This window comes from Molossus molossus, unplaced genomic scaffold (genome assembly GCF_014108415.1).
Source record: "Molossus molossus isolate mMolMol1 unplaced genomic scaffold, mMolMol1.p scaffold_m16_p_18, whole genome shotgun sequence".
NCBI classification, from domain to species: Eukaryota; Metazoa; Chordata; class Mammalia; order Chiroptera; family Molossidae; genus Molossus; species Molossus molossus.
The window spans coordinates 38,168,601-38,184,527 of record NW_023425353.1 but is presented as its reverse complement, the minus strand read 5'-3'; the positions used below and the strand labels follow the sequence as shown (position 1 = coordinate 38,184,527).

The following is a 15,927-nucleotide window of genomic DNA, read 5'->3' as shown; positions in this document are numbered from 1 at the left end:
GTAGGAATTTATATTCTAGTGGGTTGATTGATATATATAACTTATTAGGAAAGTGGACAGTGTGCTAGGAAGTAACAGCGGAAGAAGGAAGCGTGAAGGGCCTGGGTTTCCCTCTGGATGAGATGGGCCAGCAGAGGGCTTTGAGCAGCGGAGTGCAGGGCACCTCTCTCTGGTTACTGAGTCGGCAGCAGACAGAGTGAGCGCGGCAGCAGGGGAGCCGCCGGCAGGAGAGAGCGGTGGCCTGGGCCAGGGCGCCGCGGTGGGACGGTGGAATGTTGGGGCCCCGGGTACATCTGGGAAACGGAGCTGACAGCACGGACTAACTAGTCTGATTACGAGAGACACTGGCCTACTGGAGCTGAGGGCAGAGGGAGTGGAGAGTGACTCGGGTGTTTGTCTGGAGCAGTGTGGCGGGCAGGCAGGCGCCGGCGTGGACGGGAATGGGGAAAGCTGCCTCATGGGGACGTTTCGAGGGAAGATCAGACATCCACCTGGGCAGCTGGGCGTGACAACCAGAAGACATTCGGGTGGAGATAGCAAGTGGGACACCGCTCAGGGCATTCCCTCTGGAGCCCCTGGACCCTTCCTTCCTTCCTTCCTTCCTTCCTTCCTTCCTTCCTTCCTTCCTTCCTTCCTTCCTTCCTTCCTTCCTTCCTTCCTTCCTTCCTTCCTTCCTTCCTTCCTCTCTCTCTCTCTCTCTTTCTTTCTTTCTTTCTTTCTTTCAAGTTCTTTTTTCTTTTCATTAATTTATTTTTGTTACAGATGTTTCTCCTTTTTTCCCCAGACACCCTCCTCCCTATCCCTCCCCACCCCACCCCCCGCCAAGCATTGTTGTCTATGTCTATCCGTTAGGCGTACATGCATATAAGTTCTTAGGTTTATCTACCCCTTCCCCTCTACCCCCTCCTCTGAGTTCTGTCAGTCTGAACCGTACTCCTTTCTGTGTCTCTGGGTCTATTTTGTTCATCAGCTTTTATTGTTCATTATATTCCACAAATAAGTGAGATCATGTGGTATTTGTCTTTCTCTGATTGGCTTATTTCACTTAGCACAATACTCTCCCTTATTTTTTTTTTATATGTTTTTATTGCTTGTTGTTTTTGTTTTTTAATGGAGAGAGAGAGATAGAAACATCAATGTGAGAGAGAAACATGGATCAGCTGCCCCCTGCATGCCCCCCACCGGGGATCAAACCCACAACCCGGGCATGTGCCCTGACTGGGAATCAAACGGGGACCTCTCAGTCCATAAGCCACACTGGCCAGGGACCCCGTATTTCTTACCGTCCACTGGGAACAAAGCTGTAGGGAAGAGTCCTGAATCTGAATACAAGATAGTGCTGTTACTACCAGGGCATATTTGGATCCAAGAAAAGGGAGAATCTTCTTGATCTGGTCAGGTGAGGTCTCCAGCAATGCTCCAAATGATGCTCCCAGGAGGCTCTACTCCTGTCTTTCAGGCGAATACATTAAAGGAGGGACAGCCAGAGGGTGGGTGTTGGTAACCCCCACAGGCAACTGCAACACAAATAGAGGGCCCTTCTACAGAGTAACTTGCCTCAGACGTTTGAAAGTGTCAGGTCACTGGAGGAGAAAAAAGAGACATAACAAATGATGTGACACAGGATTATTTTGACCTGGATCCTTTTCTTATCAAGGGGCATCTTTGGACAATTAGGGCGACTTGAGTGTATTAGAGAATTAGGTGACAGTAAGATATCAGTGTTAACTTTCTGATTTCGATGGCCGTTTTGTGCTTATGTAAGAGAGTCTCTTTATTTTGTAGAAAATACAAAGTACAAGGGGAAAGGGACATCAGGTCAGCAAGTTATTCTCAAAACACTCAGGAAAAAGGAGTTCTTTGTGCTCTAACTGTGACTCTTCTGTAAGTGTGAGATTGTTTCCAAATTAAAAAATAACACTTAAAAGGTAAGGACAGTTCTGGTCAGTTTAGCTTAATGGTTAGAGCATCGGCCTGTGGACTGAAGGGTCGTGGGTTTGATTCTGGTCAAGGACACATACCTGAGTTGCAGGTTTCATCCTTGGCCCCCGCTGGGGTCGTGCAGGAGGCAACCACTTGATATGTCTCTCTCACATCAATGTTTCTTTCTCTCTCTCTCCCTCCCTTCCACTTTATCTAAAAAAAAAAAAAAATCAATGGAAAAATATCCTCAGTGAGGATTAACAAAAAAATTTTTTTAATAAATTTAAAAAATAGAAGGTGAGGACATTTTTCTGACATCCTTAGAGACCTAAGCAGACACGGTCTCTCCTTTAGATCCCTAAGAGATATAGTTAGAGGCCACACAGGAGTCAGTAACTGATGGGCAAATGCATATACGTGATAAAATATATTGTTTGCAAATAAAAGGTAAACATGAGAAGGTCAGTAAGGAATTTGGAGGATGAGAGATTGAGTTTGGAGGAAACAGGCAAGAAAGAAAGTGCTGGCTTGTGGTTTCATGGAGTTTTCTGGGAATTTGCTCCAGGGGGGGGGGGTGCTTCCTCGACGCCTGTGTTTGCCATTGGTCTGTGCAGGACTCGATCCAGCCCCAAGAGCGCTGGCCTGTGAATGAGGCATCTGCACTAAGATGGTATTTAGTATCCCTTCAACACGCGAAAGACATCGGAACAGGAGAATAAAATTGATAAAGGATATGGGGCATAGGAAGAGATAGATGAAAAAGAAAGAACATATAAGTTCTCTTCATTTGAAAATATCAGTTCTTTTTATTTGAGCTATCCTCCTAACTTAAAGGGGTAATTCCTGCCCCTCCCCAATCTCTCTCCCCTCCTTCCCTTTGAAAAAAGCAAACTTCGAATCTTCTTTAATTTGCTCAGCACAGGGAGCACTCCCTTCTTCTCAAACCTTAGCTAACAGCAAGAGTCCCCTTAAATAGAATTGTCTCTTTTAGGATTCCTAAAATACTCATTGCAGAATTATTACAGCAAGTTTTCCAAGCGTCAGAATAAATTTACACCGCAGTGTTACAATGCTAGATCACTATCACTTTTCTTTTGGCTTAAAATGAGTTCATAGCATGCTTGATTTCTTCATTGACCCATACTTTACTTGGAATAAATAAATGTGAAAACACAGTAGTGTTTAATCCATATTCTTGTTACAGATTCCTATCAATTTTACTGTGGTCGGATAACTAGATTTTATGTAAAATCAATTATTTGAAATATGTTGAGACTTGAATTGGTGTCTGGTATGTGGTCAGTTTTTGTAAATGTTATAAGACAATGTGGGTTCTCTAGTCATCAGGGAGGGAGAGGGTCCTATATATGTCTATTAAGTGTAGCTTTTTTAGTGTATTCAAATTTTCTATATTACTAATAATTTTTCAAATGCTGACCTACCAACAACTGAGCAAGGAGTATTGAAATCCTACCTTATGAGGACATAGCTGACAATTTCTCCCTCTAGTACTTTATATATTTTGATTCTGTTTTATTATATGCATGCTAGTTTAAATTCTTATTCCTTTCTGGTGAATTGAATTGTTTTCATTATCTGTTTGTTCATTTATTCTCAACCATTCAAAGCCCTGCGATTTAGGTGTGTCTCTTGTAAACAATATCTAGCAATATTTTGTTTTTAATCAGTGAGTTTATTTATCTACATTTACTGATTATAAACAATGGAGGGTGGTTAGGTCATGTATAAAATAATCCTTACAGGAATGCTTAGCTTTAACAGGGTATCCAACCAACAGTAACACTCAAGATTCTGCTGCCCAGCGTGGACAGAGCAGAAGGCAAGCACCATTTACAGAAAGGGGCCCGACAGTCACAGGTCCCATCTGGGGCTGTTCCATGTCACCCCAGCACCCACAGAGCAGATTCTGTAGAGATCTAGAGATAGTGCGGATCTGTAGAGAGCTGTGTTCTATCTCTGCCCGGCAGATCCACAGACAGCCTCTTGAAATCCTAGGCATGGAGAGAAGGGGTACAGAGCCATCCTTAATAAAGTGTCCCGCTGTCTGTTAGCGCCAAGTGCTCATTAAGACGGCAGCATTCAGGGGAAGTACACGGCTCCGTTCTCTTCCTGCAGTGGCTCATGCATATTTGATGTGTAGGGATTTCTCATATTCTATAAAATCACTTTCAAGGTTTTTTTAAACTGTGACTGAAGAATAATCTATGTGTTCTCTTAATGCTTTCTGTCAAACTAGTTTTTCTGATTATTTCTACATATGACATTTTTTTTTTACTCCTACTGTGCCATTCGCCTTCCTGTGTCATTTATTGTTCAAATACAGCCAGAGAAAATAAAAATACATAAAATAGCTTCTTAACCAGAGGTGGAACTAAAAAATTACTTGATGCTTTCAGTTAAATGAAAACAGGGTAACTGTGCCATTCACCATTGGGACAGCGACAACACCGTGCATGATAGTAAAACAGGCTGCTGAGTGCCTAGTAGGTGACAGGTCAAATATGAAAACTTAAGGCTCAGAGAGGTTAAGTAGTTGGCCCAAGATCACACAGTCAGTGAGGGGTTGAGCCAAGACTCCCCTTCGGTCTCTCCGAATCCGTCACGGTGAAAAGAATGAGGCTCGGCGCGAAAGTACTCGAGTCCGTGTCCCAGCTCCACCGTGTAAAAACTGCATGGCAGTGGCAAGTTGCTTTTTTATTTTCCTTTTTTTTAGAAATATTTGCTATACATCACTTTATAAATTTAAGGTCTAAGTTTAAGCATCATGATTTGATTTACATATACTGTGAAATGATTACCACAGTAGGGTTAGTTAACATCCATCATCACAGAAATACAATAAAGAGAAAAGAAACAGTTTTCTCCTTGCGATGAGAAATTTTAGGATCTACTCCTGTAACAACTTTCTTTTTTTATGTTCGTTTTCCAGATTGTTTATTTGAAAAAAAAAAAAAATTCTCAGATGATGGCGGTTATGATTTTTTAAATTTCTTTCTCTTTTTTTTTTTTTTAAACAATTTTTTATTTATTTATTTTTTTTATCCTCACCCGAGGACATTTTTCCATCTTTTGCACAGACAGAGTAGGAGGGAGAGAGAGGAAGAGAGAGAAACATCGACGTGAAAGGGACACATCGAGTGGCCGCCACCCGCACGACCAACCAGGGCCGGGGACAAACTGCAACCGAGGTACATGCCCTTAGCGGGAATTGAACCTGGGTCTCTCCGGACCGCAGGCCAATGCTCTAACCGCTGAGCCAAACCGGCCAGGGCTCTTGCTCTTTTTTTAATTCAAATTTTTATTTATTTTTATTACAAGTGACATTCAATAACAGGTTGGTTTCAGGTATGCAACGTAGTGATGTGGGCAAGTTAATTAATACCGGGTTATGTCTCGGCTTTCTCAGCCGTAAAACAGGAGTGACGATCCCTATCCCTGGGTTGTTGCAGGATTTGAAGGGATGACAGGAGGAGATGCACAAAGGGCACTGAGAAAGCTCAGAAGCGCTTATTATTGTGGTTTCAGGGGACGTGTTGGGCTTCTCTGTCATCGGTGGCTGTGTTACTAGTAAAATTTGAAGGTTTCTCTAATGTTAGGCTCATCTGGCTCTCACCCTCTTCTTCACGCGTCTCACGCACCTGCCTAGCTGGCTCCCTGGTCTCCCTGTGCTCCCGCGGTCCTGCCACCTGGCTTCCCTCCCCTTGTTAAGGCCCAAATCAGGTGGTGCCTCCTCCTCCAGAGGGCGTTCTCTGACATTCCCAAACGAGGACTTTCACAGCACTTTGTTTTTCTCATGATACTTGACGGCTGCGCAGGCCATGCCTTCATTCTATAGCTGTTTCCCGAGCACTCTTTGCATGCCTGGTCCTGTCCCAGTCCCTGGGTCCCTCCCTCGTGGAACGTCGGTGCTCATTAGGGGAGTTGGGAGAGACACACACACACACACCACCACCACCACCAACACCAACAACAACAACAACAACAAAAGAGGAAAAATACCAGAGAGTGATAAGTGCTGTGCAAATGGTTAAGGTGGAGTGACTGAGGTGACTAGGAATCCGAAGCCTCCTGGGGTCAGAAGTGGGAAACCTGTTCCAGCTGGGTGATGTGGGGCCCTAGGGCTGCAATCTCTCCAGCACTCGAAGTTCCAATTCCCTGTGTTCACGTTTAAGCTCCCTTACCAGCTAGCCGTGTGAGTCTTTCAAAGTCAACCTACTTATCTCATCTGCAAAATTAAGATAAACATTCAATGAATTGCCTAGTTCTCAAGGATCACTTGAGATAATGAACATAAAAGCATTTTGCAAACTCTAAAGTACTAGAAAAATGTTAGTTAAAATTTAAAATGTGTATAGCTTGCATTATAATTACTAGCCTCTAAACTACAGTAGGATCGATTATTTATTTTTCTTTTTATCTGCCACAATACCGAACTTAGGTCCTGTGTTCTAGAGAGTACAAGGTTGAACAGTGCTGCCCAATAAAAGCTTACAATATGTATGAAAGAGCCTGGCTGGTGTGGCTCAGGGGATTGAGCATCCCCCCATGGACTGGGAGGTCCCGGTTCGATTCCCAGTCAGGGCACACGCCCGGATTTCAGGCTTGATCCCCAGTGGAGTGCATGCGGGAGGCAGCCGATTGATGTTTCTCTCTAACATCGATGGTTCTATCTCTCTCTCTCCCTTCCTCTCTCTCTAAAAAATCAATAAAACAGATATTTTTTAAAAATGTATGAAAGAGTCTGTGATTGGTGCCGGCAGTGTTATCGTCAGACACTTGCCGTCATTACTGTCTAGCAGTGATGCTTCAAACACTCTGGGAAAAAATCCAAAACCTAATCTTTCTTTTTACCAAATCCATTGAAATGAAGACTAAAGCATTTTTTCAAGGTTAAAGTCATAAAAATATTTATACCTTTTGGCCTAATAATTCCATTCTCACACAGTTTTTTATCTTTTAATCAATTTCAACATATATACAGAAATCCTAAGCACGAACATGAGTTTTCACAGAGTGAACACACATGTAATTAGCCCCACTCCTGGAAATGAGACCAGAAAATACTCCCTGAAACACAAAAGCTGGGTTTCTGAGGGCAGATCCAGGGACAGATCTCACTGTCTGGTGGAGAAACGGCGAGGTCAGTGTTCACACACATCGTGAGCTGTGTACCAAACCTCGACAGTCAAGCACCCTTGAGTGCGGGTGGAGGAGCCGGAGAAGCAGCCTCCGGGAGACGAGGAGGACGCAGGGAGGGGAGCGAAGGGCCCCGAAGCCCCCGGAGTGCGGAGCGCGGGCCCTGCCTGGGGACCTTACATGGACATGTTCAAGAATAATAATAAACCAGAAGGAAAGAAACATGGTGCTGGTCAAACAAGATATGTTATGGGCCAAGTTCTGCCCATAGGCCTTTAGTTTGCGCCCGAGCTGGCTGGAGCCAGAGGAAAACAGGCACAATAAAGCACTAGGCGGGCAATCTGGCTGTCACAGGGCACAGCCTCCGGCTACACGTGGACAAGGACTGGGACCAGACAGACACTGAACTGGCCATGCTGGGAGCTTGGCCGCAGTACCCCTCTAAGCCTCCGTTTCTTCTTCTATAAAACAGGAATGAAAAAAATAAACAAAAACCACCAGCCCTCATAGAGCTGTTGCAAAGGTTAAGTGCACAGAAAAGTGCCTGTAGTTAATAGAACAATGTTTCCTTCTCGCTAGTTTACTCTCATTAGTATTATTTCTCTGATTCCATATCCCACCATCCTGCTCCCCTGTTTCCTGACTCCAGCCCCCCCAGCTTTCTCAGTGTTTCTCTGACACCGTTTAGCCTCAGGCCCCAGTTCTCCCCTTTCCGTAGTACTGGCCTCACCTCACCTGGGTCCCTGCCCAGCTGACACCTCCTCCGAGGGGCTCGCCCTGCCCCTCACCCTGCTCCATCCCTCACCCTGCTTCATCCTGCAGTGGCCTTAGCACTGCCTGCCATTTCCGTATGGATGTCTCCCACGTGTCCGTTCAGTCTCCGCCGGGAAGATGAGCTCCGCGAAGGCAGGCGTGGCCTCACCCGTGGAGTGCTGCATTCCCGCGCCTGGGAGCTCCCCACGCAGCAAACACGCAGGAAGTGCTTGTTGGATACTGCGGAGCTGCACGCTGGAGCCCTCATATGTTCTTTCCCCCCTTTTCTAAATCCCAGGGCCGCGATGCGATTTGTGCGATTAATCATTTAAAAACCTGTCTTGCAGGCCATCTCAGTGAGTAACTTCTCTTCATCTTCCCTCCGTTGCCTGGCAGCTCAGCCCTGCAGAAACTGGGAGCAGAGGTATTTGAGGAGGTCTATCACTACCTCAAGAGAGCAAGGCGGCAGAACGCCAGCGATGCGGAGGTCAGGGCGTCTCTGGAAAAAGTGGTGCCTCGTGCCAGTGACTGCTTCGAAGTGGACCAGCTCCTCTACTTCGAGGAGCAGCTGCCGATCACCTGGGAGAAGGGCCCGCACGGCACAACCACCGCAAACGATTGTCAAAAGCAACTTCAAGGGGCACATTGCTGTGAAAATCTATTCAACACCTAAGTTGGACTCTATTGTGGGAGATGGGTACAGAGCTGGACCTACCATCTTTACTTTTAATTCCTTAGCAAAAAGGGAATGAGTAGCAGAATCACAGGTCTGCCTATACTATGAGTCATGGGCCAGCCAGTATTAGTGTTGTTAGGGCTATACTCTGAGCTGCATTCCCAGGAGTGTGCCCTCGAGGCACCCCTGGGGCCAGCCACCGAGGATGCCTGGGAGGAGCCCTGTGCTCTGCATCACCTCCATTCGGAGGACGGACTCGGGGCCTCTGGCTGCGTCTATGGACTCTGGCCAGCCTGCCCTTGGAGGTTGTTGGACACTGGCTTCGGACACACTGAGCTGCTGTCCAGGAGTCAGACACACCTGTCACAGGTGACCTGTTTTTGGTACACTTTTGTCCTTCCATAGCTAATGAGAAGACGTGCACATGTATAAGGACCTGACTAAAAAATCCAAAATGTGATTCTCTCCTGTGATTTATTCCCCCAGATTCATCCATGGACCATTGAAGACTCTTATTCTTAATAGAATTTCTATTAAAATAAAATGAATCACCTATTTTAGCTTTTCTTTATTTAGAAGTATTTTGTTGAATGTAACACAGCCATCTAATAATAATGATTACTTAGAGCAGGTAACATTACTATATAATAGGATATAGTAAGCCAAGCTCTGTACTTACTACTATAAGGACCTATTAGATCTTATCACCAAGGGGAGGGAGGAGGGAGAGAGAGAGAGAGAGATATTACTCATTTTACAACTAAGAATGCTCGAGTTAGGTAACCTGCTTAGTCACACAGCTTCAAGGAGCTGAGCTGGGACTGCACCCCAGGCCTGTCTGATTCCAGGACCCAGGCTCTTAACTACTGTGCATGTAGGTTTTCAACTGAGGACATACACACACTTAAAGATACTGTTCAGGGAACAATACCGTGTGTTTAAGAACGTGTTTTGGGGAGGAAAGACTTCCTCAGTCCTCTTAGGTTCTGTGGCTGGGCCTACAAATTAAACTGACAAAAGACAGATTAGCAGGGATAAGCATGCAGATTTTATTTAATATTATTAATATTTCATGTGGCATAGGGGTCTTTCTAGAAATAAGTAAAAACCCCAAGGAAACAGTTAAGCCTGAGAGCTTATATACCATTTTGACAAAAGAGCAATAAATATGTGGAGAAGTAACAAAAGAAAAGGGATTCGAACTCCTAAGTGGGTTAAACTGTGGGAAAGTGACAAGGACATATAGGGGGGAGGTTAATGGGAGCTAGGGTTATTTTAGTAGGTTTGTTTGTACAGATCCATCTTGGTGTTGACACCCTGTCTCCAGTGATGAGAATGTTCTCCTCTTCCTGGTGCAGGGAGGATACTTTTCTCATGGGAAATTTGTGATTTTAGGTAGAAAGGGGGAAGACAGAGAGCTCTTCCAACATCTGCTTTTCTTGTTTGCTTTCAGCTCAAAATCATCCTTCTGCCAGTGTGGCATATTTTGGGTGGCATTTTCTGACCTCTGCGATGTCTGGGACGACAGGTGCAGATGGAAAACAGCTGGTCCTCCCGGGATTTGTGCTGCGCATCATCACGTGAGGCTTAAGAGAAAGGGAGCCGAGAAGCCTCCCACGTTGGCTCACCGCTCCATGCCTTAAAAAAGAAGCGCATGTTTACCTTTCTTCTGGTTCGCTGGGAGCAGCAGCGCCTGGGTTAAAATCACTACAAGAAGATGCATTTTTAACATTAACTTCAGGAAAATGCTTTCTCTCTCAGCTCTACTGAGTGGTAATGTCGGCTCCTATGTGGACTGAAATAATTCTATCGGTATCCCATCTACCCCTGGTGATTTATTTCTTCCCAATATGTTCAGGGCAGCTTTCACTGTGCTTCTAGAACGACAAGTTCCTCCTCACAGGGCTCTCCTTCGCCGTCCTCGCGTCTCTTCTGCACAGATGTTGAGCAGACGTCCCGCCTTCCCTGCACTTCCTCCTGGTCCAATGATGTGCTTTCTGGGTGGTGGTTCAGCCTTCCTCGCCTAGGTTCGAATTTCCCTTTTATTTCTCCAATCTTTTGGTGGAGATCTTTGGTCTTTCCTTTTTGCTGTTCTCGTCTATCTCCTTACATTGAATTAGGAAATTCACTGGTTACGTAGAATTAGGGAAGATCATCAAGAACAGACTGGGGACCAAGCTAAGGTCATTCCACACCCTCTATTCCCAGTGACTATACATGGATGCCGTGAGGAAGGCGGACAGGAAAACGTTGGTTTACTTGAAATATGGTGTTGGAGGAGAGCTCTATGGATGCCCTAGACCGCCAGGAAGACGAAGGCGCAGGCGGGTCCCAGGGCACCGTAGGCCTGAAACATCGCTGGAGGTAAAAATGACAAGACCAAGGCGGTTCTATTTCAGGCACACTGGGAGAAGGCAGGGGTCTTTGGAAAAAATGACAACGCTGAGAAAAATAGAAAACAGCAAGAAGAGGAAGACAAAATATGAGATGGATCGACTCCATAAAGGGAGCCATAGACTTGAGTCTACAGGAGCTGAGCGGGGCTATTGAGGACAGGACAGGGTGGACGTCACTCATTCATAGGGTCGCCAGGAGTCAGAGCCAACTCAGCAGCATGTAACACACACCAGTGTGGGTATCAATTACTAACCAAGTGCAAGACAGTGAGTGGAAATCGATGGAGGAACTGGGGAACTAGGAAGGCGCTTGCTACGAGATAGTCACAAGTATGAGGGAATGAAGGGACTTGCTGTTCTCTTGCTGTTTTATAAAACATAGATATATTTCACAGATGCCCATTGAACTTTCTGCTTTCTATTTGTGCAGAGGAAATGCCACCAGCTATTTTGGGTGACGCAGAGATAAGACACACAAAAGAGAGTGATGGAAGTTTAATTATTTAATGTATTTGGACTGAGGCTGGAGCAGCAGCTCAGAGTGAGCCACACAGTGGGCCCAGGATAAAGGAGGCTGATAAATTAAACAGTAGCTCAAGGGGAAAACATGCCCCACTCCTCTTTCAGGATGGTGGGCTTGCTAACTAATGTGTCAGAAGAGAATGGGGCCAGGAGCAAAAATGAAAAATAAGGCAAAGAGGGGTGTGTGTGTGTGTGTGTGTGTGTGTCCAGTGTGAGAGGAAGGGATGGTGGCCCGATGATCTCACTCTGGTTTTCCTGCTGTTTGGTTCCACTCCCTGCATCAGGAGTGGCCGTGTAACCAATAGAATGCCACAGACGTGTGATTTCTGAGACTCAGTCTAAAAGATAAAGATTCTATCTCATTTTCTCTTGGATCATTCACTCCGAAGGAAGCTGGCCACAAGGTCATGAGGACACTTAAGCGACCCTATGAAAAGATCTGTGTGGTATGGAACGGGGACTTTTGCCAACAGCCAGCACCAACTTCCAGCCACGCCAGTGAGCCACCTGGAAGCAAATTCTCCAGCCTTAGAAAAGTCTTCATTTGACGGCAGCCCTGGATGACATCTGGACAAAACCTCATAGGAAACCCTGAGCCAAAACCATCCGGCTACATCATTTCTTAACTTCTGACCCACAGACAGAGTAAAGTAATGTATTTATTGTTAAGTCACTACATTTTCCAGTGTGTCTCAGCAATAGATCAGTGATACAGAAGGCAAAGCTCAGAGCCCAGTTGTTGAGTTTGCTCTGCTGTATCCTATAGAGAAGGGCAGCCCCTGAAGTATGGACAAATCGTGGCTTTCAGCTGGGTAGAAGAACTGTGCGGAGCTCGGGGGGAGACTGTAGGCAGGACAGGGAGGCCACTGGGCGGTGCAGTCCAGGAGAGAAAGATGAAGACCTGACCATCTAATGAAGTCGGGGCATTGAGAGAGGAGACTGTGGGAGGGAACTGAGAGAAGGGACCACGGACCGGGTTGGGGTGAAGGAGCGTCGGTGAGCACTGCTCGGTCCCAGCATGGGTGACTGGTGACTGGGCAGGTGGCGGGCCATGCACAGAGCTGGGGAAACAGGAGGTGTCCATAGGGAATGGAGGTGGGGGCTGGAGGAAGACTGTGTTCATTCCTGGGTGTGTTGGACTTGAGGTACTTGTAGGGTAAGAGGTCCAGGCATGAGGCTGGGGTGTCTGAGAAGTTCTGTCCTTAGAGTGAAACAGACCCACCTAATGAGCTCCAGACCACACAGCAGAAGACACTCTTGATGCTGGGCCTGCAAACAACCAGAAACAGGCTGGCTTCCACAGAAGGCCCCCACTTTAAGGCTGCCGATGGTGACTTCAGGGATGTGAATGGCTAAAAAGTAATAAGCATCTAGCCCTTTCAGTAAGTCCTTTTGGATAAACCCCAACTGGCTCTAGCTGGCTCTCTTAGCTGGTGGCACCCCCACCCCTTCAAAATCAGTGGTTTGCAACTTTGGCTTTGTGTTTGAAAGACCTGGAAAGTTTTAGGAGGATTAAGTGGAATGATTGTAAATTGCCTGGCAGCCTTGGCCAGTTTGGCTCAGCGGTTAGAGCGTCGGCCTATGGACCAGAGAGTCCCAGGTTTGGTTCCCACTCAGGGCACGAACCTCGGCTGCAGTTTGTCCCTGGCCCCGGTTGGGGTCCTGTGGGTGGCAACCAGTCAATGTGTCTCACATGGATGTTTCTCTCTCTCTTCCTCCCTCTCTCCCTCTGGCTCTATCTGAAGATAAATGCAAAAGTGTACTCAGGTGAGGATAAATAAATAAATAAATAAATAAATAAATAAATAAATAAATTTCCTGGCAGATGGTAGACAATGGTCAGTCTTCTTTCTGCCCAAATGTGAGACTAGACCCTAACCTCTCCCTTTCCTGGACCAAAAGGGACTATGCCTGTAAAAAGGGTTTCGTGAAATGCAAAGCACTATTCAAATGTAAATTATAACCTTTACCTTTAACTTCATGAGAAAGAAGATCTTTTTATTTTTAACATTTTACTATAGAAAACATCAAACTATATGAAAGTAAAGAGAATAATATAATAAGGCCTTGTTATGGAACCACCATTCAGCTTCAAAAATTATGAATTCATGGCAACCTTATTTTATTTATGCTCTCACCCACTCCCCCACTGCATTATTTTTATATCACTCATAAATATTTCATAATGTAGCTCCAAAAGATAATCTTTTTCTTTTGTTGAATCATACGATTTTTATTCTTCCGTGTGCTTAAAACTTAAACCATGAAACTCAATGATAAAGGTATTTAAACCATAATATCAAGATCTTAAGGTAGCAAGAACATCTTTATTTTTTATTATTTATTTATTCTAAAGAATCTGTTTTTTAGGCCACAGTACCATTATCACACAAAAGTGACCAATAATTCCTGTATATCAAATACCCTGTCCGTTTTGCTCACTTCTGTCGCTCTTTTACTTTTTCGTAAGCTAGTTTCTTCACATTAGGATCCAAATTAAACCCAGTCATTCAAATGATGTCTCCTCAACCCCCTTTAATGTCCAGATTGTGCCTCCCTCTCTTTTCCCCTGTAATTCACTTACTGGAGAAATCAGGTCATCTGTTTTGTAAAGTTTCCTTCAGTCTAGTTTTTGCTGATTGCATCCTCCTGATTGTTTTACAAATAAACTTTATTTTTTATACGTTTCATATTTACAGAAAAACTTTGAAGAAAGGACTGAAAGTTTCCATATAGTCCTTCCAGTTTCCCCTATTATTAATTTCTTATATTCGACACGGTATATTTGTTACAATAATGGGCCAACATTGATACATTACTGTTAACCAAAGTCCAGACTTTATTTAGCTCTCCTTAGCTTTTATCTAATGCTCTTTTTTCATCCAGGGTCCCATCCTGAATATTGCATTACATTTAGTAGTCACGAATCCTTAGGGTCCTCCTTGCTGTGACAGTTTCTCCGTCTTTCCTTGTTTGATGACCCTCACAGTTTTGAGGCATGCTAGTCAGGAGTTTTGTAAAATGTCCCTTCGCTGAGATTTGTTTAATGCTTTTCTCAGGGTTAGATGGGGATTATATTATGGGAGGAAGACCACTGACATTAAGCATCATATTCATCACATCATATTATCAAGGGTACATACTATCAACATGACTTATCACTGTGGACGCTGATCTTGATCACCTGGCTAAAATAATGTGTGTTAGGCTTTTCCACAAAGTTACAAATTCTCCCCTCCCCCAACACATGCACCTCTTTGCCTACTGACCTCTTTGAAAGGAAGTCGCTACTCACAACCCACATTTAAGGAGTGGGCACTTAGGTTCCACCTCCTTGAAGGCAGAGTGCATTATTTCATATTCTTCTGCATGGGAGATTTCTCTCCTCACCCACTTACTTACGTATACATTGTCCATATTAGTATGAACCTGCAGATATTTATTTTAGACTTGAGTTATAATCCAATACTGCTTTATTCTGTTGCTTGAAGGTTTCAGTTTCGCCACTGGGAACTCTTTCAGTTGGTTCCCGTGTCCCTGTCCCTTTGACATGCTTCCATCAGTATGGATTTTCTTTCTTTTCATTGAAAATAATTTGGGGGAGTGTACTTTCTTACTTTCAGGCATCACAAGGTGCTCCAGGCTCATCATGTATCCAACGTGCATATTTCCTGCCCTAGAGCTTGAATCAGCCATTTCCCCATGGAATGTTGGTTCCTTTTACTGGAAAATAGTATTAGAAATCAAGATCTGGGCACTGGGTGTGCTTATTGTTACTGGGGTATCATTGCTGTATGTCCTCTCAGGGGACAGAACAAAGAAATATATATGCACGTAGCTATACATAGTTTTATATTTAACCATCTGTATCTAAATTAAACACAAATTCATACTGATGTCTCCAACTCAGTCCACTATCACGTGGATCATTCTAGCTTCCTAGATGTTATTTTGTGTGTATATATATATATATATTTTAATCCTCACCCAAGGATATTTTTCTATTTATCATGAGATAGAGTGGGAGGAAGGGAGGGAGGGAGGGGGAGAAACATTGATGTGAAAGAGACACATCAACTGGTTGCCTCCCGCAGGACCCCAACCAGGGCTGGGGACAAACCGTAACCCAGGTACGTGTCCGTGCACAAATCAAACCTGAGACTCATTGGTCTGCCAGCCTATGCTCTAACTGCTGAGCCAAACCAGCTAGGGCTTAATTTGTATTTCTTATAAAATGGTAGTCAGATCCAGATTCAATTTAAACTTTTAAGGATTAATATTTCATAGGAAGTGATGTGTTCTTTCATCATGAGGCGTAAAATAGCTGTTTTTCTATTCCTGGTGTTAGCAGCCATTGATAATCGATCCCTAGGATCTATTAATTCTTTAAATTTTAAAAAATGGTAAATATTTTATTGGCTCTGTCTTTCTACTTTGATTAACTGGAATATGCTATATAAGGAGATATTTCCCCATCAACTATTTGGTAGCCCTGAGATA

General features: G+C 44.5%; 1 protein-coding gene across 1 annotated transcript in view; it reads left to right on the top strand.

The window, feature by feature from the left end:
• The window catches only part of NEK11 (NIMA related kinase 11), a 223,150-nt gene extending 214,346 nt beyond the window's left edge, over positions 1–8,804 (top strand). The window contains 2 exon segments of the mRNA XM_036266721.1: positions 8,230–8,411; positions 8,414–8,804. Coding sequence (XP_036122614.1) covers positions 8,230–8,411; positions 8,414–8,487 — 256 coding nt within the window. The 3' untranslated portion in view covers positions 8,488–8,804.
• Positions 8,805–15,927: the final 7,123 nt, after the last annotated feature.